The sequence below is a fragment of the Notothenia coriiceps genome, unplaced genomic scaffold, assembly GCF_000735185.1.
Source record: "Notothenia coriiceps isolate Sejong01 unplaced genomic scaffold, NC01 NC01_scaffold00000339, whole genome shotgun sequence".
NCBI classification, from domain to species: domain Eukaryota; kingdom Metazoa; phylum Chordata; class Actinopteri; order Perciformes; family Nototheniidae; genus Notothenia; species Notothenia coriiceps.
The window spans coordinates 3,942,881-3,967,631 of NW_011333040.1; the positions used below are offsets into that span (position 1 = coordinate 3,942,881).

The 24,751-nt window shown below is 39.8% G+C and overlaps 1 protein-coding gene across 1 annotated transcript; it reads right to left on the reverse strand.

The window, feature by feature from the left end:
- Positions 1-1,423: 1,423 nt before the first annotated feature.
- Positions 1,424-24,751, reverse strand: pgm5 (phosphoglucomutase 5). Its single transcript, XM_010768269.1, has 11 exons — positions 23,674-24,751; positions 21,713-21,875; positions 21,426-21,572; positions 21,206-21,331; positions 20,905-21,095; positions 19,870-20,024; positions 12,206-12,321; positions 9,547-9,682; positions 8,708-8,891; positions 4,140-4,277; positions 1,424-2,266 (listed from the first exon to the last, which is right to left on the reverse strand). Exons 1-11 carry the CDS (start codon positions 23,929-23,931, stop codon positions 2,177-2,179), a joined length of 1,704 nt encoding a protein of 567 aa, XP_010766571.1. The 5' UTR covers positions 23,932-24,751; the 3' UTR covers positions 1,424-2,176.

A 24,751-nucleotide genomic window follows, 5' to 3' on the forward strand; every position in this document is an offset into this window, starting at 1 on the left:
CAGGTGATTCTGTTTCGAGTCTCTGGTTTCCTAAAGTAAGGTTGAGCTGCACATTTCCGAAAGTAAGGGTGAGCTGCACATTGGAGTTGCTGCTTGGTGGTGTGAAAAATAACCGAGGACAGTATTTATGCAGTTGGACCCATGGATGTCTGAGTTGACAAACAACACTGACTTTTACCTGCACTGTAGCTTACATTTGTATACTTTTAAATGATTACAAGGATAATACAACTGTTTGTATAGGACTGAAGGAAGCTGAGGACTGCTTGTATAAAATATATTTGTTTCTCAATATATCGCCAACCTATGTTAGACTTATTTTTTTATAATATATATAAATAATGATAATTTATTCTCCCCTTCCTCAAGACAATTTTTAATTAATAATTGTTTATAAAGAATCAAGTAAATGTTGTCACCAGTCTGCCTGATATAATGTCAATGTAAATCAAAGTTAAATCTACAATAAATTGTATATTCTTGGCTGGAACAGAAAACATGAAGAGTTTCATTCCCATCACTACACGTCAGGGACAGACAACCGGTTTGCAAATATAAAACAGGAGTTTTCCCACAGACGTGCGAAACAAACAAGACTTTTCAGTCTGTGCAGAATGTGTGCGTGTGGTAAATGTGCTTGACTTTGATATTTTCAAAGAAACAGTTTTAATAGATTGCAGGTTCTCTCTAAAGCACCACCTGTACCTTAGTTGAAAAGTTCAGCGTAGTAAAGATAACATGTTCTGCACCTTCACAGCTTGTTCATGTTCATGTATACTATAAAGAAAAGGGGGGGTTGTTGGCAGCATTTCAATTGCCACGTACTTTAAAGGACTGTATCCATGTAATCATGCCCCTGCCAATTAGAGACTAGTTTCTAACACATTCCAGCGACAGCGTAACGTCTTCATAGTGACACATTCAAAGGTGATGAACTGGCATCGATCCTCAGGAATAATCCTGACAATATAAAACTGTTGGATGGGGCAATAAGCTGTAATGGCTGACTGAGTGAACGTTTCCTTGCGGATATCCACTGGCATATCCTCGACCCATAATGACGGCAATCAGTGTGTTTATGAGTTCCTGCTCTCTGCGTCTCATTCAGGCCATTTAAAGATCAGCCCTCTTTATTTCTTATCTCAACACAACACGTTCACACTCGGCTCAAAAGCAGGTGCTGTGTTCGACAAACAAAAGCTTCCTTTTCCTCAAGGACGTTCAATTACCGCATGATATACCAGCAAAACATGGTGCTTATGAAGACTATGTTTAGTTAAAATCCCAAAAGGCACCATATCTCACACTGATTTATTTGTATTTGTCACCATTAAACCTGTCCGATTCATTTAAAAAAAGATGCATGCTACACACAAAAAAATGTATTTGGATTAAAAAAGAAAGAATTTATATATTCAAATAGTTATACAGCATTCCCAAAAGGCATAAACTGATACATTTAAAATAATGCCAGATTAGCAAAAGTATTTCAAATATATATTTTCATTGCCTCTGGGCTCACTTGGTTATCTTACATTTTGAATAGTCTAACATCCTCCCGCTTCTTCATCGAGCAAGATATGCATTCACGTTATTTTATATCAAACATAAACTAATTGCAAATCAATTCACTGATATATTAGGTTTTATGCTTGACATGTTTTATTTTACACTTAGACGAGTGATTATTTCTGCATGAAATGGTTAAAGGAAATGACATAATATGACAGGACAGGTATACAAGCTAAATGACAAGTGAACACGGCACTTTTATACAAAAACAGCATGGTGAATTAAAAAAATGATCTAAGGCTGCCCTTAGCCAAGAAGTCTTTTCAACTGCAAGTTACAAACATTAACAGTAAGTCTGCACAATCATAAAGGTTTTTCTGTTTGCTAATTTTCATTATTTATTCATGGCAATAATGAAAGAACCTCCCTGGTTTAGACTGGTGTTTTCTATGTCTGACATATGTTAGTGGTCTATGAACAATTGAGAAAACATTGTGCTTTTTTAGCGAAAACAACCCCATCAAGTTTCATTTAAAGAATACAAATGACTATGAAGCTAGACAAAAAGGAATTTTGAAAATTGCAGAGGGTACAGGAAAATGTGTTATGTCTGTGTGAGCAGTTAGTTGTGTGCGTGCATGTGATTGTGAGTTTTCCTGGTTGCTCATGTGATGACGTTAGGACCACGGCGCCCGGTCCTCTCATGGACGTTGGAGATCTTCAGAGCGATGGCGATGAGAGGACCGAGCACCACCTGCAGAGAGGAACATATCAGAATACATGTTTAACAATGATAATTAGACTTTTTATGAAGTGTCACTGTTGTTTTGTTTACTGCTTCTGTGAATATGCTGTATTGTGTTGCACCTTTAACTAATTTTGTAATAATAAAGGCATTTTTGATGTATTTTAAATGTGTTCAATCGCAGAAATCACTACATGTTGTATGATATCAATTGACATTCCAACTCCTTTATAATCCAAAAAGATATCAAAGAAATCCCTAGCACAGCAAATTAAACAAATAACTATGAGGCTATGGCTATAGGAGCATTGATCTTACACCAATTCACAGTAGTGAATAACTAAATACACAACCTCAACCTCATCTTTCTTACATTGTGCATTACATCTCATATATGGCAGATATCATGTGAGTTTTGGTTTAAAAACATGATGCAGAAGGAATGATAGCTAAACAGATTACAGAGCAGATAACAGAGTTTGACTTTGAACTTCTAAAAAGACAAACCGAGTCAACATGCGCTTCCAGATAATTTCACAGAGCCTAGTTCCGTATGTTAACCAGATGTTATTACTTTCATTAATCATGTACAATGTGAACACATATGCAATAAAGAAATAAGATATGACGACATGTTTCATGACAGGTGTAACATCTTGGCGATGTGCAGCTTAATATCTTGAAACATTTAAAACACGTCTTTAAATGACTTGCTGCACGTCACCAAAATTGCTCAAAACTTGTATGACATGACTCAGGAGTTTTCCGTTTTTTTAACCTTTCATCGCACAGGGTTGTGTTTTTGTATCAATAGTAATGACTCGTGTCATGTCTTTTGATTTATGTGCATCAGGTAAAAGGGCAGAATGATTAGACATTGCATTTATGATCCAATTACAGATTGTTCAAGGGTTAAGTGTAGGTCACACAATAGGCACAAGGAAAATATTATGGCAGTGCCAAAGCAACAGCACAGTTTAATTGACTCAAATATGTAAACTAAACTCATTCAGGTATTTCTATGTTATCAATAGATGGTGCATGCCTCATGGGTGGATCCTGAAGTTCTAAGTTGGAAAACATTGATATATACATTTTTGATTCAAGTTGCCTATATATCAAAGAGAATAATAGGATGTTCCATGTGTTTTAAGTTATTGTACTTAAATAAAGATTAAATAATAGCTTGCACCAACTGCTATTGCGTGAATGTAGTCTTTTGAATTGTAGATGTTGGAAAGAATTGCACAAAATGGAGGAGGGGTTTAACCTCAGTTAACAGACATTGTTTGGTAAAGGTGTGAGGTTAGGTGGTCAATTCTAAATGAGGCAGTCTAGACATCATGACTGCACCTTTACAACCCCTGGGTATGGTTAAAGTACAACACCTATCCCAACATTCATAACCACACAAAAAGCTAGTGTTCCTAATCTCTCCAAAGTCTACAGGTCAATTAGCTTCAACAGTATCACATGAAGCTGCATGGCACATGATCACGAGATTGCATTTCAGTTTTTTCTGCTTGGTGTTCAATGTTATCAAAACTCAACAGATCAGAATTCCCCTTTAACTCATGTGGCTGCTGGGGAGGTGAATACAAAACAAAAGAAGATATGAGGAAAATGTATAGCATGAAAGAAAGAAAGGCAACAACGTTCTTAAATTATGCCAGCTCAGAAGCCTGTCTCATTTTTAAATGTAGGCTTAATAGTGCCTTTATGTTGCAAACGGCTGACAGCGCTATTAAACATTTGTATGCACAATCATGACTACCCTGTCATACTTATGTCCGATATAAGTCAATAAAATGGTATATCTGAATGAAAAATGGCAAGAGTCATTTTGGGAGGAGGATTTAGGGTCATATTGTTGTCCTTCTACCTGTGTCTCTCTGTTGTGTCTCTCAGGGTCTCTCTCGAAGCTCTCTGCATAGATGCGGACGGTGGCCCCCGTCCCTCCACCGCTCCCACTCATCCGAAACACCAGGCGGGAAGCATCCGTGAAGACAATCCTTAAGCCCTGGAATCAGAAAAAAATATGTTTACAATTTCCAAAGTTATGTTTTTTGTAATTAAGTGACTTACTTACTTCTCTTAGAGCACATGTGTCAAACTCAAGGCCCGGGGGCCAAATCAGGCCCTTGGTGGATTTAATTTCGGCCCACAGGATCATTTTTAATTACTATTAGAATTAGAATTGACCACCGGTATATTGCACGCAAACCTTCCTCAGCTCAGAGCCTGACCTCAAACATTGATGAACTTGCACCCATGACGAGATGCCAAGTATCTGGCTTGAACTAGCATCACAGCAGCACACTGAGTTTAAATGGATGTTTCCTTCTGCACTTTTTTTCTTGCGACAACAGGGGATGTTTGTTTTTTTCTTTGAGGGAAATAGTTTTTTTTAAGCTGTTGTTGGCCTGTGGAAAAATGTAATCATAAGAAATAATTCCGGAAAAGCTGCAGATAGAGACATAAGAAATGAATGCAACTGATTATTTAATGTTTAATGTTGTTTTTATAGGCAATAATTTAAGCTTTGTTAGTTCCAGGTTTAATATGTGCAAAAAGTTAATTTCAATAAGTTTTGCAATAAACATTGAATCAGTCCGGCCCACTGTGTATTTGAGTTTGACACCCCTGTATTAGACCAATGACCAACACAATTAAAAAATGTTGTTAAAAGGTCCCCTATTATACTGTTTTTCATCAAAATATAATAGGTCTCAGATATATACAAAACATGTCTCTGAAGTGTTTGGCTTGAAATACCAAAAAGATCGTGCATTGCAACATCCCATAATCCCCCCTGTTTCAGCCCTGCTCTAGGAGGAGATTCAGGTGATAAGGGGGATGTCGCTATGACATCATAAAGTGGCTAAAATCTGATCAGCTCATTTTCAGACAGGTTTTTATATAAATGGATCAGAACAAAAAGTGAGATCATATTTTTTTCTGAAACTTTCAGAATCTCTTTACACAGAGAGGACACATGTTTCTGTTTAAAAGACATGAAAAAGCGGATTTTGCATAATAGGTGATGACCTTTAAACTCAATAATTGCTGTAACAAATAAAAATTAAGAACAACCCCTACCAAAGTATTCAGTGCTTGTTACATCTGCTTGATAAATTGTCAACATGATTTATAGATTCATAAAATAGCCCTTTTGGCATCGCATACCAAACGTAATGTACAACTTTACTCTACTAAAATAAAAACCCTGATGAGCTGCATCAAACCATATAAATCATTTGAGTGTCAGACTATCATATATTAAAAGTGTAAATACTCCAGTATTATAGGGAACCTAAATATAGTTTTTTTTCTCCAGTCATGCAAATTGTGAATACAGGCATTATAGAACATTAATGGTTAAGTCAGAAAAACTGCTTTTTAAGGTGCAGTAGCTACAAACACCCACTAGATGTCATCGTGTGATTTGTTCTAAATGTGCTCAACTTGGATTCCTTTACAGGAACATGCTAGTATTATAAAGTTATGTGAGGTCATAACCACTTCAGTACTTCAGTGTTGGCTACATGAACTTGAAAGTGTTAACAGTTCTCTTTAGCATTTCAATTGAACCTCAACATTCTCAGGAAAAACAGGATATTGATGCATTGGGGTAACCAACGACAACTGTTGCTGGCTGACATAAGGAAGATAAGACTCTCTGACTAATGGATCTGTGATGACTTATCCGTCCTAAATTCCACAGTGCCTCTTCCCTTATTCCATTAGAAGCTCAGGGGAGAGACAGCAGCATAGATAGGCTTAATGTGCGAATAGTTTCCATAAAACAAACCCTCGACACTACAGGATCCTCAGTTGATAGTTATCTAAAGTAGTGCGGTCATTCATTTTCATCATGGCTAAAAAAAAGTATACCATGTCTTGTTATTGACAAATGATGCATAGTTTATTTTAAATGTACAACAGAAGTTTTGTACTATTATAGGAGTTAAAACATTCTGGTGCACTGTCCAAGTATGACTGTGACCTTATCCTAGTACCTCTCCAAACTGTGACCCAGCTCGTAGTTTATGGACAGAGATAATAAAAGTAGAGTAAACCCCTCACCCCTCTCCTAATCTGAGTTTGGCTCGGGAGTGTAACATGTCAGAGTTGGGGTGAGGAGCGAGTGATAATGAAAGATGTCCGTCCGCCTGTCTGTCTGTCTTTCTATTTGTGAGTGTCAGCTCATCTCTAACAATAGAGGAGCAGTTATCAGGAGTCTGACTAATGCCTGTTAGAAACAATGTGAGATACAAAGTTCAGAGGCCCTCAGTGGAGCGTGTACCAGCCCCTGTACCTGAAACAAATATGAACCAACACATAAAATAAGGCACTACGTTTTTGTTTCACTGGAGGTTGTGGATCATTTCCTCCTTGGCAATAATTCAGTTATGTAGAGGCAACACATTAACTCAATGAAGGTCAAAATTGAGTAATGTCCTGATCTTTTGACATCTATTAGTTACTAATTAGGAAGCCATTGAAATACAATATTCTGGGTCGAATAGTCATACATTTGGCAAGGGACTGGTATCTGCTGTTTGTTCCCAGGTTCATATGTTACCTAGCTAAATATTATCTAAATGTGGAACATTAAGGACCTTTTATAATGTTATGTTCTCAGCTATGTTTTTACCCTAGGTCAAATGTTTAATGTAACTTTGTCTTGGTAAATATGTTGAAACCACCCATTACATCTTAACTGATGTTATGCTCCTTAAAACCTACATCATCACATTTGAGGGAAAGACTGTTTTCTGGAATCTCCAACTTGTCTGTGTGTCTGTCTAGCTGTCTGTTCGATGTGTAAGATATATATGAAACAATGTAGAATCAATTCAGTACTTGACTACAAAAGGCTGCCATGCCACTGCTGTGTAAATCCCCCATGCTTCATCTTTTCGTATTTTCGTGTGTGTGTATGTGTGTGTGTGTGTGGGGGTGTGTGTGTGTCAACTCTCCCCTCCTTCAAACACACTTGCAGGGGAGACACTGCGAGTGAGACGACAGCTGATATAATTCTGTCCAGAGAGGAATGTGTGCTGTAATAACACACACTGGGGCGACTGGGATGCTGAGGGTTTACCACTGAGGTTAAATCGCATTTTTGGGTGACTGAGTAACTAGCTGTGGAGCTCCTGTAACCATGGTAACACAGAGAAGTATTTCCAGTGGGACAGTTAAGACACATAAGGTTAAGTTATCAGACAAATTGCAGGCACAACCTTGACAAAAGTGTGAACATGTGAAGGCCATGCAAGTGTATGGTCGACACCTATGTACAGGGACAACTGGAATGACGGACAGTACTCACACCAGAGTTTACAGTGTGTGTGTGTGTGTGTGTGTGTGTGTGTGTGTGTGTGTGTGTGTGTGTGTGTGTGTGTGTGTGTGTGTGTGTGTGTGTATATGTTGTAATAGGTGGGGTGCAGGCTAAGAAGGGTTGACGCCAGGAAGCTTGGAATGAGTCCACACATTTCTGGACAGAACAGAGGGAGTCAGCTGGGTAAACTTCACAGAGAATGAGGGAGGGAGGGAGAAGACCGGGAGGGTATACTGACCGAGGGACTTGTGTGTGTGTTGTGTGTTGTGTGCGTGTGTGTGCGTGCGTGCGTGCGTGCGTGCGTGCGTGCGTGCGTGCGTGCGTAAGGATATGTCCTGTATGTAATGTGTCTGTGTATGCATTTGTTTATGGTTCGAACAGACAGTTAGAGTATCATGTCCAAACACGGAACCTCTCTAATGAGATGACATTGAAGCTGAGTGGGTGGTCTTGCTGGCAGATGAGAGAGTGCATACGTTTAAAGAGACAACAGAGAAGACAACAGAGAAGGTGTTGGTGTGAGTGTGTGTGAGTGTGAGTGTGAGTGTGTGTGTGTGTGTGTGTGTGTGTGTGTGTGTGTGTGTGTGTGTGTGTGTGTGTGTGTGTGTGTGTGTGTGTGTGTGTGTGTGTGTGTGTGTGTGTGCATGTTAAAGGTGGCTTCAGTTAGACCTGACTTGAACCCCACGTTCTTCATTTTCCAGTTAGCTATGACCTAAATTGCTTCAGCTTTTAAGTAACTGAGAGAAATCCAAGAACTTAACATGATCACATGAGCAACATGAACTAAATCTTAACCAGATTATAAAATTGACTGGTTTGAATGTATGGCTTCATCATGTCTCATAATATGATACAGCACCACACTGCTATCCTCTTCTTCGAATCTTAACAATTCAATAAAAACAACAATCTACAGTATTATTGTTTTGTGTATTGAAATAGCAATGTAACACATTTGTTCCAGGTATAGCCTCTTTTACGGTGTTAGTGGGAGGATTAGGGAAATACGACTAATTTTCAACTCCTTTAATTTCTTAGCATTTTCTATATCCTATATACCACATTTTGTTTTTGTTTTCCTTGTTGTACTCTTAGCTCAGACTGACCTGGTTCCGAGCCACGTTTCCGTCCACGGGGTCGATGTATTCAAAGTTGTCGGCCCTCTCCACGCTGTAGACGTGGTCTCCCACAGCAAACTTCTGGCTGGTGAATGCTTTGTCTGACATTACTGACTCCAGGTCCCTCATCAAGTAAAAGGCTGCGCGTGGTTCCAGGCCTTCATAGTCAAACCTGAAAAGCACCAAAGCATAAATGCTCAGAAACATTGGCCACACAGAAGATTGGCATTAGAAAAGCATTAAGGGGAAAAGCTTTCAGGGAAATCATTTACTTGGGATAAATATTTTAATAGCAATGTTTTGCCTAAGATTTGTCAGGGTGATTGGTGGATTTTCCTCAGAATGATCAAAGATGATTGTGTTTTAGGGTTCTCTTTTGAAGGATATGGTACTTGGCCTGGCCTGGTTGGCCTCTCCATCTACAAGTTGTGTGAAAATCCACATGAAATTAGGAAAGATCTCTGTGGGAACATGAAATGCTGCAGCAACTGTCAGCGGGAACATTGACTGCAGCAACTATCTGTGCCTCTCACAAGGGAGAGGTTAAAATAAGAACAAGTGACGACCAGTGAGGAGGCCTGGAGGAGAAATGGATGAAGGTGAAGCGCTGGGAGACATATCTGGCTTTGGTAGGGATCCTAGGAATTCAGACTTTTGGGAAAAGGGAAGTCAATCCCGGTGCTGGTTGAAATTCAATCATTATTCAATCCAGAAAAAGTAGCTTCAAGATTGAAACATGTGTACACCAATTAAGAGATAAATGATTAACCAAATGAACCTGAATGAAGAAGTCACAGCTTTATTTCAAAGATTATTTTGCAGATTACCTGCAGAAGTAGTTACGTCCAAATTTGGCCCAGTGTTCTTTGACGATCTGCTCAACACTTTGTTTCCTGGCGGCCATGATGGACAGCCACATCAACACCGACCACAGTCCATCTTTCTCACGAATGTGGTCTGAACCTGGAGGAGAAAGAAAACAAGTGGCACATGATGTAATTGTTAGTGGGCTGTGGAGGTTCTGTCAGGTGGCCTGTATATGTGTTATTGTCTGCAAGATAACGTAAAGCGTATGTAAGAGTCAAAGAAAGAACAAACAACTGGAAGAGTAAAGTTTCTTCAAAAGGCTGGTCAAGAGAAATATTCCACTAATTACTGAGCCATATTTAAAAATGCTGTTTTTTTTTAAAAAGATGGTGTTGTTCTAATGATGATGAAACACAACTTAAATCTAAGTATTCAACTCCACTCTACTGTATGTAACAGAAGGTCAAGGAGAGTGCTCGGTCTTGGAGACGAACCAAACATCCCCACACAAATATTGTCTGCTGCTCCCCACCCTGAAATACACATCACACACACACACACACACACACACACACACACACACACACACACACACACACACACACACACACACACACACACACACACACACACACACACACACCCTAGTTCACACCCTTGATCCGCCACCTTCACTGGGGAGCTGTTTGTCTGTTTTGGAAAACAGCTGACCAGTAAAGTTATCTGTAAGCGGGCACATGTCTCCCTACCAGAGTTTGGAGCAGGAAATTCACTTTGCTGTTTATTTGATATAGACAAGCATGAAGGTATATTTATTATTTTGCATTCTGTTTTATTGCATACACCTTTCTTTGCTTTATGTTCTACACTGAACACTAATAACAAGAAGCATACTTCTAAGATCTGTGTCCGGCTCTACGGCTGTTAGGAAACTGACAGTTGTCATTATTTAATCCCCGTCTTACTGTCTGTCTCCCTGTGTCTCACTCTCAGACACAGAGAGAGACACAGTGGAACTGAAATATGTATTATGCCACCAAACCAAATTCAGACCTCCAACTACAGTGTGAAATAAAACATAAGTATACCCCTTTTCTCTATCCTGCTAGCTATGCTTTGATTGTGAAAAAAAGGGGGTTGCTGATGTCGAAGCTATGGATATCCCATTTGTTTTAGGGGGACCGGTTTGCTTTAAAAAAAAAAAAAGTATGTAGGCAAAACTATTATTTGTTTGCCTACATACTTTCTTGACCCTTTTAGCTTTTTGCCTATTCATTTTCTTCCTCAGCAGAGCCCAAACGTTTCTTGGGAGAATGCAATTTTTTTTTTCTTTTTTTCAGACGGCATGTTGTGAGCAATAACTTTAAAGTTCTGACAATGGCCTTATCAATCTGCAAACCATTGAAATACAATCAAAGTAACAATAGAACAACTACATAAAGTGTTACAGAACTGGTTAAATCTTCACTTGCAATAGCTAAGGCTGTGCTGGACAGAATATGTGTATGAGAGGTAGTAAGAGCAGGAGTGGAGTAGAGCTCTGATGATTTACTGCTCTGGGCTCTCGCTGAGCTTTTATCCTTACATGGGTAGACAACGAGTAAGCTCTCGCAGTCCTCTGGTCTCTCGCATGTCTGCTCTCTTTATTTCTCTCCACCATGTCAATACTTCTCATGTTTAAACTCTCCCAACTCCTTCTTTCCTACAAGCTTCTCTTCTCTCTTCTTTTCATACCTACTTTTATGTTTATTCTCACGTAGAGCTTAAGATAACATCTTCAACTAAACCAAGAAAAATCGAATGAGAGGGATAAAACTCAAACTAAATCAGCTTTAGAAGGATGTAGGGAGAAAGTGAAACAAGGGCAGTGGAAAATAAAATGTGGAAAGGATGTAGAGGGAGGGCAAAAGCAGATGTGTGTGCATTTTTTGTGCATGCATATTGTTTATATTTTCTGACCACGTATGTGTGTATCTGCGTTTGCATTCACAGACAACATTGCCACTGGAGGCCTGTCTCCATGTTGCAGTGATTCAGGGAGCCCTGTCTCCTTTTATAGCAGAAGAATGGAGATTATTTACACATGCAGTCAGGGTCACAGCCCTCACATCTATTATACAAGTCTGACTGGATGCACTGCTAACAACTCTGGACATGAAACAGGCAGGGGAGTGTGTGAGGAAGAGAAAGGAAAAGGGACATTTTGAGAAAATCTAAAAGGAAATGCTGATTTCCTAAACAATTAGATCCTTTTTCAGAATCAAGTTTATTGCCAAGTACGTGGCAAAAAACACAAGTAGTCAAAGGATGATAAAGGTTTATTTTAAAAGCCTAGGTTAGTCAAATTAAGGTTAGTATCTGACAACTTCTACAATTTCAATTGAATTTACAGAGTTTTACTGGACACTTTTGTATTTGTCAGCAGCAGCTGGCCAGCGCAGTCCTGGCCTTATTGCAGGCACCTCAACAACAGTTGCTGCTGAGAGGAGGGTATTTCCGTGTCACCCACCCACTCATATTTCCCAAGCTTGTCAATGGATTAACATGAGTTTCCTTCTCTTCACACGGTAAAAGGCTGCTTCTGCTGTATATCTGTATTCATCTGATTTCTGTATTGATGACATTGAGTATGGTGATTGAAGTAGTTTGGATTGTGTGCTGTAGCATGACAGATAGTACCTGTCCCGAAGCTCTCCTCCCCGCAGAGGGAACAACGCCCAGTATCCATCAGGTTCCCAAAGTACCTCCAGCCTGTGGGAGTCTCATACAGCGCCAGTTTCATGGCTTTGGCTACCCTGCAAACAAACAGAGACACAAAGAGAAACAAAGCTATTACTCTATGCTCACAAGAATACAATGGATTTATCTCTCTCTAATATGTCCCGCCAGCCTTTCTCAGTTATGATATAGAGATAAACTTACAAACCATGATCTGACCTTTGAAATAAAGCAAACCAAATGTTGTATGACAAGCCTCATCTGCCAGCAGCTCATCCAATAACTTAATAAGGCAAAGGCAGCGAGAAGAAAGTGAGTTAACCTTTTAGCTGATGTTTGCTTTGAATCCGAGCCATGAAGGAGTGTGTGTGTGTGTGTGTGTGTGTGTGTGTGTGTGTGTGTGTGTGTGTGTGTGTGTGTGTGTGTGTGTGTGTGTGTGTGTGTGTGTGTGTGTGCGTGTGCATGCGTGCGTGCGTGTGTGTGCTTGTGTATGTTTAAGTCCTAGGGAGGGACAAAGATGAAGACAGTACAATATGTGGAAGGAGAGGTGAGTGCAAAGAAACAGACTAGAGGGGAAAAGGGCAAAAAAAAAGACTAATACAACTTCTTTTTTTTAAATGAGCAGAAAAGTAACTGGCTTTATACAATGGAATTATTAGTAACATGATATAATATATTTTAGAATAGGGTTGACACACGTCGACAAAACCTAAAATAAAATAACATGAGAATAAATTTGCCTCAATTCAAATCAAACAGATCAGAGTACTTAGACATGCGACCACCCCGTCTTCTAGCTAGCATCAACTAAAAAGCTGTTCATGGGGTTTTCTGTCCATATTGTAAACTAACTATCATTATAATTATGGCAATTTACATTCAGTCATAACATATGACTCAGCCACTTGCACTGGTTTCTTAAGGTTTCTTAAGGTCGTGTCCTAAAGATTTACATTCTACAGTTACACGCACAAAGTGTACACTGTGGATTTTCGAATGCTGCCAGGCCAGGTTTTGAGGAGCAGTATCTTTGAAGGTGCCATAATCAACATTTTAACAACAATGGAGACTAGTATGTGAGAGAAGTCACTTGTAGTGTTGAACCCACGGACCATTATCACTCCTATCTGCCTCTCCCTCAGCTCTACAGAGCATTTCAGCAACTCTCATCTCATTGTGCTGATTTTACAACCCGCATATTTTTCGGTTCACTCTTAATGCTCTCATAGCAGTTTCTAGCAGCAGGCAGCTGTTCTCAGGGGAAAAAAGCTCTGATATACCATGCAGACAAGGTTTTTGTTGGTTTTTACAACCTTTTTTCTGCCTACCAGTCGTACAGTGGTCAAACAACCACTTAATGCAAGTTCAAATCCTACCATTTTTTAGATTTAATAACAGTAAAAGTAAAATGTTGCTTGTATAAAGTGCAAGAATTACATTTTTGACAGCGTGAAAAGAAAACATTGATAGAGTTTTTAAACTTCTATGAGTTCAGATATTTAGAGGTTTAAAAAGTGGGGTGTGATTCAGCAGGGGACATTGGACTCATTATCTCGTATTTCTAAAACACTGGTCCATTGTGTCCTAGAACTTAGTGAGAAATGTGATGGCAAAAAGATGGAGAAGGACTCAGAAAACCTCTTGAATAATGTTTTATGAAGTTACCACCCCGAAGCCTGCTTGCAGAGATATTTAGTTTCTAACGGCGAAACAGTGTCCTTCTCATTCCAAACATTTCACTCCTCAACCACACCTCCTCAGTAACCACTGCAACATGTAAACACAACTCCCAGGGCTACGAAATGTCGAAATAAATATTAAATTCAATAAACAATTGTTGTTCCTTCAGAAATAAACATGAACTGTCAAACTCATAAGCTTATACTGTGGGATGCTATTACAATGTATGAGGATGTGAGTAGATTTCAGAGTTTTAAAGTGGTCGTACAAATCCACCCAATCATCATGCACATAAATAAACTTCACAGTGCCCAGCACAGTTGTTTACCAAAAAGAGTAACTAGCTTTATTCCCCTCTGGGGAAGCCAGAGCTGGAACGGAAAGCCTGGCATTCCTAAATGAAAACAGAAACTCTGGCCTTCTGACGAGCCTTTGACTTGTCAAACGGCACGTACGCAGCCAACATAAGCACAACCCCTAGCAGCGCTATTTTTGTTGAAAATAGTGCAAAATAGTTTTGCCCAAGTTTGATAATTGCCCAGGTGGGCCTTACCTGGACAACAGCATCACCACTGGGGTGGAAAGCCCACTCATACTCAGACATAGCCTTGATGTACAGACACACACTCAGGGAAACAGGCCTAATCAACAATCCCTTTTCATTCTCATTTAGATTCATTAGTAAAAGCTTCTTGAAGTCAAACAATACATGGAACTATCATCATAATCAAACCATGGCTCGGTTGATGCTGCTCTCTGGCAGATGAGTATTTCTGAAGACACAATAAGGAAGTTTCTGTTTAGGGCTGCTATCCCCCTTGTTTAGGTGTGACCACTTTACTGTAAGGCTTTATCAATGTCCATTATTATACACTAGAAACAGGCAGACTTAGCATACAGAGTCAATGTGTGCTCAAGTTACTTAATCATGCAGCTTGAAGGCAGAAAAATAAATATTGTATTGATTTTTTTTAAATATGTTTTTGTTCTGAATATAAGGATTGATTGACTATGTATGGAAGCTGGACTATGCCTGCAGGATAATTCTGTTGTCAGACTTCAAAGAAGTCAGTAGCCACACATTTCATTGATAGATCAAAATAACTTATATAGGCATGTAAGTTTGAGTGTGTGGTAGAATAAATATCAATATCATTGTAATCGTGATTAAAAGTGCCAGTTCATTTTGATAGATTTTAAGTAATTTTTAGAATAGGCTTTCAAAAAGAAAATGGTTTCATAAAATGATGAACTGTTCCAGCAGTGCAGTACAGTTTATATTGAATACACATACATATTGTAAGATGGCTGGTGCATCCAAACTAAAAAATACCCATCCTGTCTGTAGTTGAAATTCAATTGAACAGAGGCAGAAAAGGTCCATCATTATAATCCTTTGACCCCTTAAGGTAAAAAGCAGTCAGATATTTTATAACAACGCTCAGCTTCCCTCCAACTCACTCACTCTCTGGACTCCCAGGATTATAAACACACAAACTGATCCACACACTTACAGTATGGCTTCACTGTCAATAAACACACACGTTGAAGCAATGCCTCCCTCGTTTTCTCTCTAACTCGATCTTTGTATCTCTCTCATGCATCAAGAAAAATTAAGCAGTAATGTGAGGTATGAAAATCTCTACATCTGCGGACTGAAATGCTGACAGCTTTCGGCCTTGACTCGATATTTCACCAAACATAGCGTCCAGCGGCCTCTCTCCTCACAGCTTCTTTTGAAGAGCGCTCATCCCGGAATTACCAGCTTAAGAATGGTATTCAGACAAAAAGCCTAGCATGCTGGGGCTTTACTTGGTCTTGAAATGTTCTTCTTGACCTTAGCTAGAACCCCTATCTCGACAACGCAGAAATGTAAAACACTAAAGATGTTGCCTCGGTGGCCAACTCTGAAAATTCCTTCAAAATGAAGAATGCAAATTAAAGTTGAGATGATTTCTGTAAATGGTCAAAGCTGTTACCTACAATGTTTTTTGGGATTAGTATCAAAATACTTTTGAGACATAATTTCGAAACAGTTTTCTGGAATTTTCCAAAACTGTGTCAAAATATATATTTATCACAATAACTTAGTCAGACTGAGAAGTGTGCTTGCTGGGTCAATGTTTGATTTGGCTAGATTCTGCCCATTGCTCTCTATCAAAATACTTGTGTATAATACCACATTTAAGCCTGATGACAGCATTTCACATATTTCTCTAGTAGGTTTTATTAGCATTTCTTTGTTCTTTTTCACAGCTCCACAAATGTACTAAGTCTTGGAAACTTTACATGGTAACACACAGTACTACCAAATTGGTCTGATATGGTCTGCTGTAAAAGTGAAAATGCCTATAATCCATCCCAAAGTACACTATAACAATTCAATCCAAAACAGCAGTATCAGTCAGGTTGTATTTCTTTAAGGAGGTTTAGGTCTCGAAAAGGTAAAACTAATACACAAATAGGCTTACAAAATAATGCAAGTATGTATTTATTGTCAAATAAACTACTAGGCTATGACAGACGGACTGCACACCTTCGACCCCACAGGTTGTCATGATGAGTGCATGACAATTTAGCAAGCACAGAAGTTTAAAAAAAGCTACAAACAATGGACACTTGGTTGAATGCAGAAGGCAGAATGCGAAAACCAAACCTACTGAAAAGACTCATCCAGTTTGAAGGGACTTTAAATGACACAATGGATGAGTATCTGTAGTTCACTTATTCTGATGGGGCTGTGGACCAATTGGGTCACGGGTCTATAATAGGGCAATTACTTCATGTTGCAAGCTTCAACATCTGTGCCAATCGTTTGTGTTTATTCTTTATTTTTTGCTATTTTTCCAGCAAAACATTATGAAAACATGATACAAATACCACAATACTCAAGGGGTGCATAGGATTCAAATGAATCCACAAAAAGCACAGCCTGTGGTAGTAGCACTTAAAATGGTTTAAGCATTGGCAGCTGTGAGACAATATAATATTTTGATTGCCTTGGTCATCCTAACAACAAAAAAAATGGATGAAGAAAAAATAAAGAACCAATTTGAGCCACAACATCTAAAGGAGACATATAATACTCTTTTTTAGGTTTATACCTGTATTTCAGGTTTCTAATACATCATGTAAACTAATTGTGGTGTTAAAAATACACATACATTTGTCATCTTGTCTGAATATACCTGTAGATACCTGTCTCTCCAATTCTAGAAAAGGCTCAGTCTGCTCTGATTGGCTTGCGAGAATAATTTCAAAAGGTATTTCTGTAGTTTCTTGAAATACTTAGAAGAGGGGTGCCATATTTAAATGCTCATGCATGCATTGTAGGAAGGGAACCAAGTCTGAATAGCTTGTTTAATCCCATAATTTCCGAGGGAGGTAGCCCACAAAAACAGACAGGATTGGGTTTTTTTCAGTTTTTGTTTGGTAGACACTACAGACATCTATGTGCACATTGCACCACCACAAGTTATTTTTGTCATGACATGTCCTCTTTAGCATGTAACCCTTCTACTTCCCTGTGCTAATCAGATAGTCGGTACAATAACTGGGACCTCACCCTGGCTAACAAGAGGGTCAGCCTCTCTTCTCCTTACATCCTCTAGAACGGTTAAAGGAGAGGCAGATGTTTCCTTTACCAATATTTCCCTCCCACTCTCTCTTCCGCCGTCCCCTCCCTCTATTCATCAGCCTTATTTGTAATATGTGAGAGAAACACATACAGTACATAAAAGCAGACAGACGGACCTCTCCGACACATTTGACACCTGTAACTCATGTAAATCTGAACTCAAACACATTCTCTCTGTCATTTTACCTTACTCCCCTCTGAATACACACAACTACATACACTATATACACCGTCGCATTTATCAAGGCTTTAATAACACAGTTTGCTCGACTATGCATAAACAGACAGCAGGGAGGGTTGCTCAGTCTAAACACTCACGCAGACACACACACAGGCCCTAACTCCCCTAAAAAGGCCTACACTTGGGCTGAGTCCAGGGTCCAAGAATATACTACTCTGTACTTCAACACTGCAAATATCTCTATTTCCCATCCAGAGAGAGAAGCGTTACATTCAGGGAATTAGGTAGGGGATATGAAGCTGAACAAAGTAACCCTGTCCTGCAACAATGTCAGTAAGTGTTCATTGGAATGACACTGTAGGTGCTTTGCATTCCCAAGAGTGCGCCAGTGAAATATGGTTTGACAGAGACAATGTATTTCTGACCAAGTTTTTCAGAGAGCCCAGAGCATGATATTGTCTGTGGTTTAGGTATTATCTGTAATCATTTTGTAAGAGTCATTTCCATTTCTCAGGAGATCTTACAACTAAGTTTCAAGGAAATTAACTGAATGCTATCATTAATACAAAACACCAAATATTGAGACAATAGACAATAGACTGTGTGTGTGCTTCAGGCAAAGAGGAGTCTGAAGCGTTTGTATGTGTATGTGTACATGCGTGCGAGTCTCTACTCTAAAATGATAACCAGTAATCCAGTGATGTAACACTCACATATCTAAGCAGGATCTCTCTCTTGTAGCTGTGAAACCCAGAGAGACCATGATTGGCAGTGAGGTCACTTCCTTGATGTCTGATAGTGCTGACATACCAATTCATGCACTCGCACTCTCACACACAAACACACATATGTCAACCTATGAATCCTGTACACAACTCTTATGGCGAGCAATGTGTTGGCTATACCAATACTGAAAAAGATGTGATGCTCTTATAATGCATCAAACAGCAATGATGTGGAAGTGGATGTTTCGGATCCATCAGTCAATGTTGACATTTTAGTTATTTAACCATGAGGCCTCCCTCTTTGGGATTCTTAAAAAAGACCATATGACAGACTCCAATGCCCGTCTGTCTTCCAGGGATCAAGGATACTGTGATGAATGAGCTGACAGCTACACATTTTTGCTACAGTTGTCTCTGGGATTAAAGTGTACAAAAACGTACATCTGAAATATTCTATACATTAACGTTTTAGTGGCATTAACCAAACCATATCGTTAACCTAACCATAGCTACCTCTATTAATTTAAATATATGTTTATAAATAAAAAATGAAGCAAGTAAAGCACTGAACATCTTTTTTTACTAGGACAATACATTTGGTTTTGGTAAAGTCAGTGAATTATTACATATATGAATAGGACTGATGATCATTTATGGAGAAAAAACATAATCTATCTTCAATACTAACTAGAGTAGATTTGTTCTGGTTCACTCTTGTACTGAATGACACACTTCTATGGGGCGGCGTTACGTTCATTGTGTGTCACTGCTGGGATCCCTCCTACTGGAACAATGTTAATGAGGGTGACTTTAGCAATGATCACATCCTTTCACTCAGCACCCGGCGGTAACAGACAATATTTATAGGTGGTGAGAAAATGTGTGTGAGGAGGTCGTGTGTGTATGTGACCTCACAGTCTTATTCATAGAGGGTGAGTCTTAATCTGAAAGTGTGGCCCCTCTCCAGAGATTGGGCTGCTTGAGGAGTTTTTCTAGAGAGATCGAGGTGATGTGACGGAATGCAAAAACATAAACTGCAGCGTCCCAGGATGTGTCAACATGAGGAAATGTCCCTATGGTGTGGTTCCTCTAATTTATGGCATTTGATTGATGCAGTAGTTTTACTTGTTGGCACTGCTGTGTTTGTAACTTTAGAGATATATTTGTGTTCATTCTTTCTGATGCGATTGTAGTGCATGAAGCTGATCTGGTAAGTGATCTTGGCTGACTTTAAATTGTTGTTTTATGTCTCTGTCGTCTTTGACTCTGATAAAAAAAAAAACAGCAGCATAGAAACCTTGGTCAGTTTGCCCTATAAACGGCTGTATATCAATCTCCAGTCCCTCTTCCCCTTGAACCCCTCAGATTGACTCCTGAGAGTGTGTGCAAGTGTGTGTTGTACCTGTCGAGGGCGGTGCTGGTGGCCATACTCCTGGCAAAGCCCTTGACTCCCAGCTGTCTGAAGTAAGGGATGGAGGACAGGTTGGCAGCCATGATGGCCACAGAGTCCGACGGGTTCACAAAGAAGCCGTTTTCTCCCAGGATCATATACCGGTCCTGAAAGCAGCACAATATGGTACAATGTGAGATGAGTCATACATTTCGAATTGCAATCGGACTAAACCTACTAATAACTTGCTCCTCGGTGCCATAGACTTCCAATATTCCCCAAATGATTAAACATATAATATATCAAATTCAGCAGAACGTTTGGGTTGACATAAAAGCAGTAAGTCACATAAAAGTGAAAAACAAGGTTCTTTTTGCCAACAATCAAAATGTCCTTTTAGAGTTTGTGTATAATATTGGTTACAGTATTATTAAACAGCGACCAATCCTTGTGGGAGAAACAGAGCAGATATGACACAATTCTCTTGACTAATTTACTCTGCAAAGTGTGTGTGTGTGTGTGTGTGTGTGTGTGTGTGTGTGTGTGTGTGTGTGTGTGTGTGTGTGTGTGTGTGTGTGTGTGTGTGTGTGTGTGTGTGTGTGTGTTAGAAATGACTATTGGATGACATTGTGGAAAAAGTGAGCTGCTTGTTGGATCATCATGGATACAGTATTATTCAGCCCCCATTGCTTGTCTTCCTGTTATCAATGAGCAAAAACAAATACAAAATAAATAATTCGCTCTCTTGTATCTATGGGTGGAGCCTAACTTCATTAATTCAGTCTTAATCGGTGAAAACAAATCTGAACATTAGTGACCTAAACCAGGATATGCAACGGCATGTAAGGTCATTTATTTAGCACAAATCAATTAATATTTTTAAACAAAGCTAAACCACCAAATATTATCAACGTTTTCCAAACTCCACATAGAGTAACAAAAGGGTATTGCTTTATGGCTTGAGGCATATTTACCACCCTTATCACACTTTTTCATACAAAGAGAATACAAGTGGATTCAACAAATGCTTATCATCAGATGTCTTACCCCATCTGCGTCAAATGCAGCTCCAAAGCCCAAGTCCCCTCCTTTCATGGCTTCTACCAGAGAGGTGGCGTAAATCAGGCTGGGCTCCGGGGGTCGGCCCCCAAAGTCCTCCAGAGGGACACAGTTGACAGCAGAGTTAGCCGGAGCTCCCAACTCTTCACACAGGATCCTACGTATATAAGGGCCCATCACTAGAACAATACATCAGGGGAGGCGAGGAGAAAAGACAGCAACAGTTTATTCTTCAATAACATTGACAACACTAAAGGGGTTAAATACGGTAGATGATGAACTGTCTCACCTCCGTTCATGGCATCTATGTGTATCTTGAGTTGATCTGGTCCTGTGAGAAGACTTTTAATGGCACTGAAGTCAAAGATGTTTCTCAGCAGCTGTAGATACACCTCAACTGAGTCAACAATCTCCACTAGAGACACAGAGAAGAGATCATTTGTCAAGTTGTTTTGGTTGTATGCATTTGTGCCTTAAAGAAAGAATAAAGGAGTGAATGAGGGTTGTACCTCTGAATGGTTTGAACTTGTTCTCCAGGTCAAATTCTTGCCTTCCCAGCCTGGACAGATCAATGTGGAGGTCGGGGCAGATGGCATACTCCTCAAGTGTCCGGCTCACCTGGCAGATCCTCTCCATCACTGTGTCCGTAGACGGGCCTGCCCAAGAAAAAAAGACTTACATTCATATGACTTTCAATGGCATTCATTTCGGTCATGACTTCAAACCACTACATTTGACTCGTACATTCTCCATTGGAAGAAGCTATGGGAAAAATCATTAAACAAGCAGTCCTCACCTCCATTTGCCACATTAAACTTGATTCCAAAGTCTCCACTGGGGCCTCCAGGGTTGTGGCTAGCTGTGAGGATGATCCCACCGATGGCCTTGATCTTCCTGATGATGCAGGAAACAGCGGGGGTGGACAGGAGGCCGTTGTGGCCGATAACCAGACGACCAATCTGCAAAGCACAGATTATAAAGAGAAGCAAAGTCAGATGTCACCTAATGTAATGCTTTCTGGGGATCATTCTGTTTTGTGGCTGACTCAAATGTTTCATAAATGCTGGTTAATATGTTTGGAAAATTGCCCATCTATGGTGGAATTTATTTTCCTACACTGACCTGAAAAACTTCAAGAGCCAATATGTCCAACTAGAACTAAAGGCAACAATGGCCCAAAGCATCTCGTCATTCAGGTGACTAAATGACAGCCAGCTTTAAAAAAGCAAAATGATCTGCCCCAAGAGGGTTCCAAAATAACAGAGCTGCCCTCTTTATTTATAATTTGTATGCTACATTTAAAGTGGCAATACCACCAGCATCTCATAATTCCCCTGCATAACAGCTATTCTAAATAAAAGTGTCCTCACTGCAGAGGAATTTATTCTACTTACGTCAGTGGATCCTCCTAACATCCGGCAAGTTGTATTTGTAAAGAAAAGTGAGGGACAACCCGAAGAAATGTACTCTTCAGAACATATTTAGCCTGTTCTGTGTAATGATTTAAGAACATAAATGATAAATGTTCTTATTGCTCACCATGTTTGATATTATTCAATAACTAGTGGTAGAAACATAGTCCATAGTGTGTGGGTTATCTGCAACTGATGCTACTAACTTGACTTTTGGTTCAATGCCATATAAAGGGGATCCCCAAAAGCATAACGTTTGGCCCTGGAGAGAAGGAAGAGCGAGAGACGGGGAACATACGTCGGCAGGAAAACTGAGCAGGACGGATGGAAGTGCTGATAAGGCCGACATCTAGGGACATTTGGCCGGGACAGCAGAAAAAACAGACTGATCTCGAAAAACACATTATATTCTCTTCAGATTTTCCTTTGAAACTCATCCAAACCAATCACAGAGATCTCCGAGCTAGCATTTTAAATGAGCTGTGGGAACTTTCCTCACTCTGTCTTCCTATTTTCATTTATTTGTTGACATTAAACACATATTTGGGATGGGTTTGCATGTGTTAATATCACACATTATTACTTTAACCTAACCTAAAGCTTTCAAGTGTGTACAAGAAGTAGTGGCATGAGCTGATCAGTCATAATTGAAATTCTGGACAAATGTTGACCAATGCAATGCAGTGTCTTCATATGTAATACATTTTGACAAGTCCTTCTCACTATGTTTTTAGGAAGTTGTGTAACAACAATCTAGTCGAAGTTAGGTCACCTTATCGCTGTTCTTGCTTGGACTTTGGAAGTGCTTCCCTTATTTAAAATTCAATGTTAAGGTGCATATGAGTTGTTAGCAAATCATAAGTATTGATTTTCACTTCTCAGACTTTTATTATCATAGTTTTAAAGACCTGAAGCTTTACCGTATAGTGCAGTAAAGATGAGAAATATATATATTTTTTTGAAGATAACATTTAGTTTTGATTTACATTTACTACACAGTAGTCATAATACTACCCTTGGGTTAAACACTGTACAACTTTTAAATCATTAATGGCAAGTTTATTTATCCATGTTCATAGTTACAGTTCTTAGTTCTTAGTGTACTCAAATCCCATTTGGATTTAACTTGCTGATAACTGATTATTTGTTTTATTGTCATACATTTTTACTTACTTGAAGAGTGAAAATAGCCTTCACTCCAATATATGTATTTAACACTTAAATAAATATCATTGAAACGATGGTCTTGTGCATAGTAAGAAGTGTTTCCACAACCCAAGTTGACATAATGCAACACATGTTATCCAGTCTCAGCGGGCCTATGGCAGTCCCCCTCCCTGCTTACCCCGTTGGCAGCTGCCATCTGCACGATCACTTCGGTGGCAGCCCGGCTGAAGTAGCGGCCGTCGCTGCCCACCACCATGGTGCAGCCCTGCCGGTCCCGCAGGTCGATGGAGGACAGCAAGCTCTGGATGTAGTTCTGCAGGTAGTTCTTCTTCCCCTCGAACACCGCTGTCTTCCTCCGCAACCCGTTGGTACCGGGCCGCTGGTCCTCGAAGGGGGCGGTTTGGACCGTCACCACCGGGATGGGACTCGTCTCCATCCTCCACCAGATGGGAGGACGTGGATCAAATAATCTGAAGTTGGTTATTGAAGTTTGCTTCTGGTGATATTCGACCACTGAGTAAAAGTGGTCTTAGTTTGGAGAATAAACAGCACTTGGAGGGTCCTGTCAGGCTGAAGGTGCAGTATCCCAACCGAGGAGGGCTTGACAGTAGGCTAATCCCGCACAGGGATGGCAGGAAACAGCCAGCCAGCAAAATGTACTCACCTCGGCGACTTCTGTTGTAACCTACAGAGCTACACCCCTCAGCACTGGACTGAACATCCACCACTCTCCTCTGCTGTCAGACCTCCCTCTTTTCCTAATAAGCCTGAACAACTGACTAAAGAAAAAAAAAAGCAGGGAGGGCCAGAACCTTAAGGCCCACAATCAGCTGAGCCCCATGGACCAAAATAGACATTTGACTGATGGCAGAGGGGAATTGTGTTGGAACCGGTCTGCAACCGGACACTGTTTGTGTCTGTGCTGTCCACACTGCCCGGTTTAAAGGCATATAAGCCTGGCAGGCACATATAGGACTTTATAAGTAGTCTATAGCATGACAACGCAATGAGCAAACCTGTACTTACTGATAGTAAAGTTTTTAATTGTCACTGAAATTGTATTTGTTTCACATCTCCATCTCTACTGAAGTTTATCTCCGTATCGTTTTAGTAGGCATATTCTTTTTAAATACAAAAGTGTAATCTGTGACATTGCATGTATTAGTTTGCAATCCCTTTACACGTCTGGGTTAGGCCATCACTGTGTTGAAGCCAACATCTGGTAAACAGTGCCACCTTGTGACAGAAAGGAAGAA

Bases quoted from the DNA above. Each gene is read 5' to 3' on its own strand.
- pgm5 (XM_010768269.1), bottom strand. From the start codon at position 23,931: ATGGAGACGAGTCCCATCCCGGTGGTGACGGTCCAAACCGCCCCCTTC. The intron at 21,573-21,712 runs GTGAGGACTGCT...TTTCTTGGGCAG, and splicing joins GTTTAATGTGGCAAATGGAG to GCCCGTCTACGGACACAGTG. The intron at 20,025-20,904 runs GTAAGACATCTG...TGCTGCTTTCAG, and splicing joins CTGCATTTGACGCAGATGGG to GACCGGTATATGATCCTGGG.